The following is a 13261-nucleotide window of genomic DNA, read 5'->3' on the forward strand; positions in this document are numbered from 1 at the left end:
GATTTCAAAATACTTAGCGAATTAACATAGTAAACTGTGTCATTGTACATTTAAAAAGTTTTTGCAACAGAGAGACAATGCAAAGTAGTGTTATAACAACAAATGGGAATTGTTTTCTTAAAATAAAATCTACAAAAGACCTGCCTATCTAAAAAGCTTTAACAAGACGTGTATAGAAAATCTGCATTTTTTTTGGAAATATGTTACTTCCCGATATATTTGTCAGTTTGAGTAAGAAAATGGAGTAGGCTTTCTGAATGTTGTTAATACTCACCTGTGCTAACATTTGCAGTCCCAGTCAAGATCACGGGCTTATTTGATATATTAATCAGGCTTATTTGATATATTAATGAAGCTTTTTAAAGTTGAGAACATTGTGTGCTGTGTAATTTTAACTTTTAGAAGGGTGACTCATATTTCAATTTTAAAATAAAGAGAAATTCATGGTATTAGCAGTTGAGAGGAGTTGATGAGCCAAAGCAAAGCGCTAATTGTTTTGTAAGATAATTGTATCCAAGTGGTTTCCTCCCCAAGCACTGTTCTCCTTAGTCTCGGCAAGATAGTTGGCTCAGACATGCTAATTTAATCAAGATGTTGCTTAGTACATTTTTGTGCACAAGGATTCCTACTGAAATGCTAATCAGGCTGGTTACAGCCACTTAGTTTTTTGAGGCTACTTAAGTGTGATCAGCTAATTCTGGTATAAGTTTGATCATCCATAAAGTAATGGATTAGCTTTAATATGGTTTTCTTTGAAAATCCTATGGTTAACTTTCATGTGGTCATGTGGTTCTTTTAACTTTCCATTATTTATATTTACTGGCTAAAACTGGTACCTGAATTTGACTCCTCAGTGGTAGGATTTCCTTTTTATAAGGTACTGAGCTCCTGTTGAGTTCTACAAGCTAGAGATGCTTGGCATCGCTGAAAGTTAGGTTACTAATATGGAAGGGCTGAATATTAATAGGCCTAATTTTAAGCTTCAGCATTAAAAAATATATTAAAATGACTAAAAATTAAACTTAATATGAGGACTAATTCTTACAATAAAACAAATCCTCGTGACTTCTGTTTATACTTTGAAGTCTGTATTTTAAACTCGATTCCAAACATGAAAAGGATACAAAAAATGTAAGTCAGGAAGCTCAGGAACTTGGTCTCACATGTTGCATTTCATATGTACTTTTAACTTAGAAATTGCACCAAGCTGTCAGATTTCAAGTTAAAAATATAAATAAAAATAAATTAAAAAACATGATTTTTGAGTCTATTCTACAACCAGAATACAGCAACAATGCAAACTTTGATTTTGCCCATGCATATAAATCTTACCTAAAAATGAGTGTGAATGCTAGGAAAACTAGCATGATGGAAATGATAGAATATACCTAGACAGTTGTCATTTACTGTAACTTCAGCTTGTTTTTCTGTTAGAGATCTGTTGCCTTTTTGATCAATAAATCAAAAATGATTTCTTCACAAATGTCACTTTAAAATGTGTTTTAATCCTAGCGTTTTAATTAATTTAGTGTTTTAATTTATTCTGGTACTGGCTGCAGTGATTGAGTTAGATGGATGTTTTATGAAGTGTTCTTCAAATTAAAAAACTGTAAAGCCAAGTGGCTGGTTTTATTGAGTGAAATTAATGTGTTTTTTTTGTTGTTGTTGTTGTTGTTTTTTTTTCTTTAATAGACAGGATAACAGCATATCATTAGTAAAAGCCTGCTGGAACGAACTTTTTACGCTTGGTCTTGCACAGTGTTCACAAGTTATGAATGTGGCGACTATGTTAACTGCGTTCGTTAATCACCTTCACAGCAGTTTACAGCAAGGTAAGGTGAATATTGTGCACATTTGCAGACTTGGGGAATTACATCATGGTTTTAAAGTTTTGACAATTATTAATGAAAAATTACTGTTCATAGAATTTAACAATTGGTATTGACACAAAATAATACTAGAAACTACAGTTAACAGGATGGAAATTTAGGGCAATTTTTCTGAAGTCAGCTGTCAGCTATGCTAATGCTTCCTTTCCCCAAAATGAAAAGAAAGAAAAATAAATAAATAAATATATATATATAAAAATTTGCCCATCTTTCTGATGCAGGTTAGCTTTTACTGTTTGTTTTGTTTTTAAATCGTGTTTGATATCTGTGTGAACTCTAATAGTGTTCTGCTGTTCTGTTGGTGTACCTCAGCTCAAAATAGGAATATTTCAGGCAGCCTCAACTTTAAGAACACAAGTATACTGTGAATATGATTCCTCTCTATCAAGGGTGTAAAGAAGAACCCAACTGGTCTTGCTGTTCATAGCTGTGAAACAAAGCAGCCGAATGCCACCTTCGTGATGTACTTCCTGTACATAACTTGGCTTGTATATTAGTTTTAGACTCCATACAAGTCTTCCAAGCAGATTTGCAATAAGTATGCTTCCTTCCTTTTTATCCTATGTCCTGCATCTTTTGCATATTTTACATTAAATGAAGTTGGCCTTCTCTTTCATTTACTCTACAGTGAAGGAAATGTTCTTCTGAGTGATACTCAAACTGAAGTAAGGGAGTCTTTCAGTTAAAATAAAAAATAAAAAATCTTTATCTGTTCATAGTCTAGCACATTTTTAAGTTAGATGTACATACAAAAATGTTAGCATTTTCAGGTTTAACTAGAGTTAGGATTATTTGCTGTTATTCTCTTTAATGCGATGCAAAAAGAGATTGGTAAACCATGGAAAAATAGCTCTCTAAATTATAAGTTTTTCTTCTCCTTTTATGATGAAGAGATTAAAGAGTTCATTCTTAGGGGTTTTCAGGTTTAAAAAAATATCCACAAGATCCTGATTTAAATAAACAATAGTTTGTAATAAAAACAAATTGATTAAACCCCTAAACATAACGGATCGGATAAATATGAACAAATTGTGAATATCTTTAGGAGGGAAACGGACTGGGGATTTACATCAATCTACATAATTTATAAGCGTGTTCACCAAAAACTTTAATAATTAATGATGGTTTTATCATTACTACAAATGTATATTCTTATTAATTTGGGAATTCAGTTTGAGTGTACAGATCAGAAATTTATATCCAATGTCTTCCAGTTACCGAAGGGGAATAGCTCTGCACCAACCACATTCCCCTAGATGCAGTGGCATGGTCTTTGACTGACTAAAGTAACCCATCAGTAAATACAAATACTGCACCTGACTCTTAGATATACAGTGTAGATCTGCAATAGCAATGTTGTCTTTAGTTATAAATAGTCTTTCCTTGAATATTCCAACCTTGAGTCCACCTCTGATTATTGGAAACTTTAGTGACAGGAACTGTTGGTGTAAAGATTATTCAGATCTAGTACATGAGTTTATAGATGGCACAGATTCCCCACTATTTGATCTAATACAAATGATTAATGTTTTTAAAAATCCAGTGTGACTACATTTTTGCACGTGTGTTGACGTTAGGGTTTTTATATTTTATGTATGTGTCAACTCAGATAAGCTGCCAACAGACAGAGGAAAACTAGTAATGGAGCATATCTTCAAATTGCAAGAGTTCTGTAACAGCATGGTTAAGCTTTGCCTGGATGGATATGAATATGCATATTTGAAAGCAATCGTACTCTTCAGTCCTGGTATGTAATTATTCTTAATGTAAACATTTATTCTTTTTCTACAACTATAGAGACTTAAGGTGTTAAAAGTTAGTTTAAAAATTCATAGAATCATTTCAGTTGGAAAAGACCTCTAAGATCATCTGATCCAACCTTTAAAAGAATTTTCTGTGTTTTCCGCAAGGGTATATTTTAGGTAAGCTATGTCAGGGGGGTTGAAACTGGATGATCTTTGAGGTCCCTTCCAACCCAGGCCATTCTATGATTCTACAGGTTTAGGAAACAAATAGTTCATAGTTTTTAATTTGCTTTTTTGACTGATGCTATTATTTGCTTTTTCCACGAATGCTATTTATGCATACAATATTCCAATAAATATCAGTGTATTGGAACAATACTGTTCCATGCAACACAGAGAACAGAGGTATATGGAGGATACAGGAATGATGTAAAGTACTGCATTTATTTGAACTCTTTGGAATGTCTGGTTGTATTATAAACAATGAAGGAAAACACCAATGTAGAGGAAAAAAAAAAAAAAAAAAGAGGTAAAGCAGCATCCTTCATTAAAACTGTTGGAAAGCTTGAAGTTGCTACAGCTATCAAATAATCATTTCAGCATGCTTACAAGTAGATAATCTGCAGGGATTTTAATGCACCTTATATAGAACAGATATAACAATATAGGGTGTCTTTCAGATCATCCAGGTCTAGAAAATGTGGTACAGATTGAGAAATTTCAAGAAAAGGCTTACATGGAGTTCCAAGACTATGTAACAAAAGCATATCCAGATGATACGTACAGGTGTGTAAACTCACATGCTTACTTGATTGATTCTCTTTTCAGAGCACCAATGATACTGATACGTACAGTATTTCTTGTTACAAATATGTGCATTTTATTCTTACCTTCTTAAAGATAAGAAATTACCTTTAGAGCACTTAAAATACTATGTATATATTCATACATATTATGAATATAATTTATCTACTTAATCATTACTAATTTCCAAAATGAAATATTGGAAATAAAATTAATGAAGTATTTTTTTTCATTTTGAATTGCACCTGTGTAGAGTATTTCCTCATTTAGTCTAAGTCCAAACATTGTAGAGTCCATGCACATAGACTTACATATTTGCATTTTTTGTACTACTGAAGGCATGACTAACTATATACTCCACTGACTTACATATCTAAGCCTTTCATGAACTAGATATAGCAAATTTTGACCAGTATTGTTCCTTGTTATTTTTTTCTGTTACTGATACTTGAACAACACCGAACTGTGTGACCAAGTAACACTTTCTACTAAACTTACTTTCCAGACTGTCTAGACTCCTTCTCCGATTGCCTGCTCTTAGGCTGATGAGTGCTGCCATCACTGAGGAGCTGTTCTTTGCAGGACTAATCGGAAACGTTCAGATTGATAGCATCATCCCATATATCCTGCGCATGGAGACAGCGGACTATAACTCTCAAATAATTGGTCACGCCGTATAAAAGTAGCAATCAAGGATTCTGCACCATGGCAGTCATGGTGATGTAAATGCATACCCTGTCTCCAAGAGATGGCAATAAGCCTTCACATGCACCTATCCAAAGAAGGCGAATATTCCTCCTTTCCAGTACACTTGGGAAATGTGGTGGAGTGTCTTAAGGAATATAGGATCGCTTCCTATTTTTCATCTGATCTTCAAGGACTTGTAAATTAACTTGATATCTGAAGAAAGTCAAGAATTGTCCCTCCTATTTTTGTAGATAGATGAACTTGGAATATTTGTTTATGAAGTCCAGGCTTGTGAAGAAATTGAAGAAGCTTTGACTGAACTAAGGTATCTCAACTTAGTTTGATGTTTTAGACAAATAAATTAACTTTCCTCTCTGAGCTGTGTTTTCAGTGTTTTGCTGCTAGTTCTTTCTCACTGAATAAATGGAAAATACATGATCAAACATCTCAAAAAGGCCAGTATCTCCATGGAAATGAGACCCTTATAACCAAACTTAGAGTTTTGCTGTTGTTTTGAAGAAAAATCAATTTCTTGTTGAATGAAATGTATACTATTACAAGTGAAGGGAAGGTAGAGGAATTTCAAATTTTAAAAATATTCTGTTGACATTTTGATGCAGTTGATTGAAAGTGAAGCTGCAAAGGGTCAGTACTGCCTGCTGTGTAGATGCGAGGAATACTGTGCTGTAGTATTATGTATTGGTAGATATCAGCTGTTTTATAGTATGAAAAACTATGAAGTGTTTACTGCAGGTATTCAAAAAGCAGCCTCCTGCTTTTACTGGTCTCACAAGTTGAAGCTTTTTCACACTAGCCCACCCCCTTTCATACTCAGCACACGAGGATGGAGGCATTCAAGATGCCTCTTAACTTTATTTCAGCCATCACTCTGAGAAACGAATTGTGTTTAGAGTTCTGTGCATGTGTTCATGTCATTATTCTTGCATAGGATTTGGAAATTATTTTTTGTTGTTAGCCTTTAGCTGTCTAGCTATCTTTTTCCAACCAGTCTCATATGATTATTTTTTAAATTTCAATTAGACAAATTCAAATATAACAGGCTCCCTCCTCGTAGGAGCCTGGCCTCTGCTGCTTTTCCTTTCCTTGGTAGAAATGGGTCTAGATGCTTTATATACATGTATGTTGAGTGAATCTGCCTCCATCTAAGGGTGGATTCAAATGCTTTTCTCTCTCGAGGCATGTGCCTCATTGCCACGTAATGCTCTAACGTATGGTTGCTCCTTGCTTCTTTTTGCTGCAGGAAGCTGTACATCCCTAGCACATTTAGTAGCCGTTGCTTAAAATTAGAGAAGGATCCTAGTGAAAGTGATGGTCTACTGCTGACACTCGGGATTATCTAAAGCTTGGATCAAGGCCCAGTTCTCTTTACCCAGGACTTTTCTTTCTCTGGCAGCACTGGGTGAAGAAGAGCCTCACCCAGTTGCTTAGCCAAAAGATCCCCTTAAAGGGAAGCCTTTGCCCAGCCTGTACCAGCCGCTCCAAGGCCACTCCATTGAAGGACTACTAGATGAGGCTTGGGTGAGTTCTGTGTTTTTTCTCAGCACCTGAGGATCTCAACCATCCAAAAAGCATCAGAGAACAGTCACTGACACTGAATTATTGTGGTTTTTTTAATTCCACTAACCAGTTTGTTTGGCTCTTCCTCTGCCCAAGCTCTATAACCAGAGGCTGTTCTACAGGATCAGCCATATACAGTACCACAGACCCTAACGCTTGGTGCTGAGGACCCCCGATGGGGTGGAACCATCTCCCCTGCTCTAACTTGGCACGGAAGGACTTCCTGGGGGACAGCCTTGAGTGCTGGAGCTGGCTGTGGTGCCTCTCCCTTCCCACGTTTCACCCTTCGCAGGCGCAGGATTAGGCTCTCCGTTCGTGTTCCCTGGAGTTCATGAAGAAGGAAGACGTCTTTTCTGTATCCCAGGAAACCTGCCTCACTGTCTGTGTGAACAATTGCTGCCAATGTGCTGCGCTTGTTCTCGTCCCAGTGGTAACGGGCTCACCTTGCCATCTGTAGGACCAAGGTGCAAATGGGACATGCATCATTCGTCAGTTCAGCTCGTAGAAATTTGGACCCTGTTTTCCAGCCCCGTGTTATCCCTAACCCACTCCTGGAGATTTACCTCTGTTAAACCTTTTAAGGAAGCTGACAGGAGTTTACTCCTGAACATTTTGGAGGTGTTTTCCTGGGCATCCCAAATCTTGGAAGCATTCTATGCCGGTTTTCTCCAGCTTTGTGTAACCCAGATAACAGCAAGATGGAAATAAAAGCTTGTTTTCCTTCTAAATGCAGCAGACTGTGCAAATATCTCTCACATCTTTGCAGATTTTTTTTACTCCAGAGCTTGAGCCTCAGGCACGGTAAGCAGTTTCTTGTTTACCGCTGCCCAAAAGATTTGGCTGATGTGGCTTCTTGCACTGTCTAGCTGCAGAAACAGCTGAGAAAACACCAGTGTTCATACAGGTGTAAATCTTAAGGGATTGAATTCCTCATCATGTATATCTTTAACAGAGCAGTGTTTTGGAGAACATGGCCACAGAACCCTATTTTCTCTGGATTTCCTTTATTGCTTCCTCTTCGTGGCCCAGTGTGGCCTCGTAGACAAGTTAGCCAACTTCACCAAAACGTGGACTGCCAGCACCACTGATTACTGGTTCCTTAGGGTGTCTTACCTCAAAAGCACCAGAACCCCAGTCATGTTTTACATCAGACTTTCAGGTGTTTTACACGTGCCCTTGCTGCTCTTTTTTGATGCCTGTCACCTCTGGCTGGCAGCAGCAGATCCAGATCCCAGTGGCTGACTTTTTCCCCTCCCACATCTCTTATTGCTGTATTCCTGGCAAATTCCAGGGCTTCATCTGGGATTTTTTATAAGTAACTTAAATCAGGAATTCAACCCCTTTATGTTTTTCTTCTTAAATCCTGTCTCCAGATCGGAGTCTACCCTTCCTTCACATGTTGGGTAGCAAGGGATTATCGTCAGTCATCTTGCTTGCACATGACGAGAGACTGTCAGGTATCTTGAATCTAGTTATCTTGACCAGGTGAGAGACCAAACAGGACAGCCATCTCCAAGCCTGGTAACAGACATTATTACTTCTGTGTGAGAACAATAGGGTCATGTCACCATCAGCAATTGGGATATCTCAAACTACATTAGGGGCTTTGCTCAATAACACCTGTACGCATCATTGCCAAAAGGACAGTGAGTTCAAGAAATCTTCAAATTGCCAAGACGTGTCTGCCAGCCACCTTGTTCTGAGCATGTGGGGACAGCTAATTACGGGTTGTGTGGCCCCATGTATATGCACATAAAGAAAAACTTCTTATATTGAAGAGATTCCAGTTGCTTTTGTTGTCCACGTGTGCGATAACCATACACCCTCTCCCTTTCTATGTGTAGCCAACAAAATACGTAAGCACTGCACTCACTGCCAAGTGAAACAAAAGGGGAGATTTGAGCGCACACCTGCAGTATTGTGAGGGCCCAAAAAAACATTTTATGATCTTGGGTACCTGATCTGATATTTGGACCTCTGTAGAGATAATGTGCACATATGCAATGCATTGCAAAGAGCTCTGGCTACTGGTAAGTAACTTTTTTTCCCCAAAGTTTATTACATTTTTTCATTGTAAGTTCAGTACTGGTTTAAACATAAGGTGCAGGCTGGTCTGTGCTGCTTAGCAAGTAATCTCTCCTTTCTTTGCAATGATCAAGAAGCCAGATGGTGCTGGTTATTCCTTCAGTTTATTCACTTTTCTTATCAAGATTTTTTCTTTAATCCTTTTGGATTCTTAAACGATGAGTTCATGCTCTTGATAAGGAATGCTACATAACTGGGATTTCTCAGAAATAGGAGCTATAAAACAGGTAAATTAATACAAGGATGAAGATGCATTTTTCTTATTTCTGGCTCTTGACCATTGCAGTTTTCTTTGAGAATAATGTGGCATCTTACGGAAGGTCTAAACAATGAAGTTGTTGTTTGGTTTGGTTTGTCTGAAGATAACTGTTGCTCGGTTAAATGGAGCATATTAAGTTACCTTCAGCTCAGGCTGTGAACGTTTTGAACAGCTATTTTTTATGGTGACAGGATCTCACATTACCACCTGTGTGATTTATTATTTTTAGTCCTGTGAATAAATGTTCTTTGCTGAACGAAAAGCTGGCAAATATTACAAATATTACTGCTTTTTCATGCTGTTAGTAAGACTGTTGTTCTGCTAACAAAAATGTACACAGTGAATCTCACTTAACCATGGATGTTAAAATATCTCATTATTTTTGTGACATTCTCCTTTCTCCTTTAAATTTTTATTAAACTTTTGAGCTTCAGCATTCTGACAATTTTCATACCTATTCAGGATTCAACCAAACTGTGGCGTTTTCTAGCCATAAAAATAATAAATTTCTTTGCCAATGAAAGAACAAGTTTAGTTTCAATAGCTTTAAAATGTTCAATGTTAAGAGCAAGAAGATTCATTTTAATATAAATCACATGAATTGAAAAACTATTTTATACATTTTAGAATCCTGTCACTTCAGACGGGAGCAACGTTACACATAATGAATTGACTAGTTTGAAACATTTTCCTTGAAAATGTGTGTTGTACATGTATACATGGGCTTGGGTTATTTATTCCATACTGGTGGCGTTTCTGGTACAAATCATTGTTATATTTTAACTTTTTTTTTTATTTTTTATTTTTATTTTTTTTCTCCAAAAGTACTTTAATTGCAATACCTTCCGCAGTTACAAACTTAACCTGTCCATACATTTTGCCTCTTCTGTGGTCATCAGGGTCATCAAAAGTCAGCCACTGGTCTGTTATTTTGTTCAGCTTCTATGGTTCCTAGCACATCAGTTTCATTGTAAGCATTAGAACGTAATTGTCTGCTGTGGTGTAACAAAATCACTGTAAATGTATTGAAAACTGACTAAATTTTGAAAATTCTATTTTGGGTGTATTTTTTAAAATAAATTGTAACTTTCTATTATAGAAAACAATTGTAATAACCTATCACTTTGTTAGTGTTTTATACCGACTGTCCTATAGACCTGAAGCAGTGTATATGATTACAAAAACTTTGTGGATATTTCACTTCTGTTTTACTATGTAGTAGTGTCAATTACCTTCAGTCTCTGGGATTTGTGATAGCTGCAATATCTTGCCGTTTTCTAGCCCTTGTTGCTATTAACTCTGTTTCTGTGCTTACTATTTTCTGCTCAATGCAATTGAGTATTTGGAAATGTAATAATTTATTATAAAATTTAATTCACCATCATTTTTTGCCTTTAAAACACTACATACAAATTTGCTATAATGAATTCTCATCACAGGTCTTTGTGCCATACAACGCAATAATCTATATTTGCAAATGTTTACTTAGTTCATTGTGGATCGGTTTTAGGTTGAAAGTTAAAATATGGCTGAATACATTTTTCTTTTTACATAAATACAGACTTCAGGTTGAATTACCTCAGTTTTAAATATTACTGGATAAATAGTGAATTTATTCTTGTTCAAATTTGTGAAAATATCACAAGTTTTGGTTCATTCCAGAATTGATTTCTCAGTGATAATTGAAAAAGTGTGATTTGTTTCAGTCTTCTTTTATAAATGATTGTGCTACTGACATAAATATGCAGACAACCTATAAGTGCATTCCAAATGAGAGAGGAGCTACCACTCTTTCCATGTTTCAATTCTGAAATGTCTTTATCATGCAGTAAATGGAGTATCATGGAGAAAATGAATTACCCACTGATACAGATAAAAGATAAAGCTTGGATAATGCAGGGAACAGATGACTTACAAGAAGTAAACATTTAGACTGTCTTCCGCATTAGCATTTACTCCAGGATCTCTCTTGCTTCTGTTCAAAAACTTACCTTTCTCAGCACTCCTACAGCACCCTGTTCTCCAGTCAGACTGCTAATAAGTATTCCCTTCTCCTCACACCAGTAACTTCCTACAGCCTTTTGGTCACCTGTGATGGAAAAAGGAAGAGCTCTCTAGTGACAAGTGCTCTTTGGGTAAATAACACACAGACTGGGAACTCTCCAGCTTGGTTACTCTGGGGTATCTTCTTTTCTTCTCCCTGCTTAACAAACATCCCTAAAAAATCCCAGTCCTGCCTTTCCTCCTCTTCTGTACGAAATAACCCCAAAGAACATTTGTACTTCATCATATGAATGCTTCTCTCCTGAGCTCCTCTGTTTTTCTCGTAAATATACAAAGTCATGTTAACACATGGAACAGCCCCGTTCAGCCACCTCAGTCTCCCTTTTACCCTCTGAGCTCTCAAGTGCTACCCTCACTCTGATATGTGACTGCTAACATGTAATACCATCTTCTATTACATTCATCTTTCATGGGAAATCAGAGCTGTGTGTTTTGGCTTGAGTGTAGGACCCGAGTGTGTTCCCAAGTCACTGCAGTGGAGTTGAAGGTAGGTCATGTGGACCACTGGGGCACCACCGTGTTTAATATCATTAGGAACAATATTAATAAAAAATTAATATCAAAGGAACCTCTGGACACGTAAGGTTTTTGTGGCTGTTGATGCATTTCCTGATCTATTTATGTATTTATTTATAGCAATCGGATCTTGTAGCAATGCTTGCTCAAAAACATTTTCAAATGAATTAGGCTGAGGTCTGGGGAAGGTGGATGAGGTGCTAATAAGGAGAGAAGAGTATTTTGTGGCTTGGTTGGAGTGATGATGGAAAAGCGTACAGCACAGGAGCAATGCTCTGGGCACCCTTATCTAAACTTGTGTGGTGGAGTGCCCATGGTAACAGAGAAACCAGCTGGGCCTGCTCCCCCACGGGCTCTCCTGCATTAACACGGCGCCCTTCACCCAGCAGAACCGTTCACTGCACACCCAGAGCACCAAACTGCCACGCGCTGAGCCTCCAGGTAACACCAGGTTGCTAAACACAAAAGTTAGTTGGCAGGAGGCTGACCTGCAGCTACAGATGACCTGCTTCATCTTGTTCTATATGGAGTGGTAATTTATGTCCAGAAGATGGTTGATATTAACAAAAAAGGGGGAGATGTGGGAGTGTGGCCATGGGGGTTGGCAAGCCCCATGGTTAAGAAGGGTGATTCAGGAGACTCCATGCAGTCTCGGGTTGCTTGCTCTCCAGCCGTTAAGGCATGGAAGTTTCTGGGTGTTTGCCATTGCTGTTATATGTAAAGTTGTTTGACCAATGAAAAGTTGTTTTTGAAAAGGACTGCGGTAGGGAGAAGGGTATAAGAGGGGAGCCTGCCCTCAAGATAAAAAAAGGCAACACGATGAAGTTATGTCATCAATAAAGAAGCAGAAAGAAGGAATTAAAAGGAACAGGCTAGCAGGACGGAGACCAGGACGGGAACAGGCACACTGATCGCCTCATGAAGATGGGTTTGGCCAGACTCAGCAAACTGCTCAGAGAAGCTCGTACAGAAAGTTGCTGGAAATGGGCGCACCAGAGCTGGGAAGAAGCTCAAGCTGAGAGAAGTGGAGCCGCGCACGCAGCTGCCCCTCGTTGGTAAGCAGCTGCACATTATGGGGAATCGTACGTCCTTAGGAACAAAGACTGTCCTGGTAACCTTACAGCTTATTCTCCTTATTAACAATCTGACAGTTTATAAGCCTGAAACATGGAATCAAATTGAGGTCAAGGTGTGGGACTCTGTAACTAAAACCGACAAGGTTGCAGTGGGATTGCTCAGCACCTGGCGAGCAGTCTCTGAGGCCTTAAAGAGCCTTGTGGGGCCACAGTCAGACACGTGTGGTTTGCCAGAGAGTGAGGGAGCTGCGGGCTCCTTTACTGATCCGACTGCTACGCCATGGGCCCCCCCACCGCTACTGCCATCGAAGGGTTTTGCTGTTACGCCCCTCTGGTGACCTGGATGTGCCTTTTGACCCAGGCCTATTGGCCTTGAAAAGGAGATGGGTATGCTTTTCTTCGATCCGGGAAGGATGGGATACATAAGGCCCAAAGACCGAGTTGCTTGACAACTTAAAGCAAGACATATTGTTCAAAAGGAACGGAAAACGGAGACTTGTTAGTAGTCAAGAAAAGGAATAGAAAATGGAGACTGTTAAGTCATGGAACTTAAAGGAT

At 38.0% G+C, this 13261-nt stretch overlaps 1 protein-coding gene across 8 annotated transcripts in view; it reads left to right on the forward strand.

Moving 5' to 3' along the window:
- Nucleotides 1–10555, forward strand: part of NR2C1 (nuclear receptor subfamily 2 group C member 1) — a 53332-nt gene extending 42777 nt beyond the window's left edge. For 7 of the 8 annotated variants that reach the window (XM_032185661.1, XM_032185641.1, XM_032185650.1 and 4 more), the window contains 4 exons: nt 1693–1832; nt 3499–3636; nt 4315–4420; nt 4944–5503. In XM_032185661.1, coding sequence (XP_032041552.1) covers nt 1693–1832; nt 3499–3636; nt 4315–4420; nt 4944–5118 — 559 coding nt within the window. In that variant the 3' untranslated portion in view covers nt 5119–5503. Of the gene's footprint in view, nt 1–1692; nt 1833–3498; nt 3637–4314; nt 4421–4943; nt 5504–6386 lie in introns of those variants that run through there. The other variant, XR_004253139.1, reaches the window with a different exon arrangement.
- The last annotated feature ends 2706 nt before the right edge of the window (nt 10556–13261 follow it).

The sequence above is a fragment of the Aythya fuligula genome, chromosome 1 (genome assembly GCF_009819795.1).
Source record: "Aythya fuligula isolate bAytFul2 chromosome 1, bAytFul2.pri, whole genome shotgun sequence".
NCBI classification, from domain to species: Eukaryota; Metazoa; Chordata; class Aves; order Anseriformes; family Anatidae; genus Aythya; species Aythya fuligula.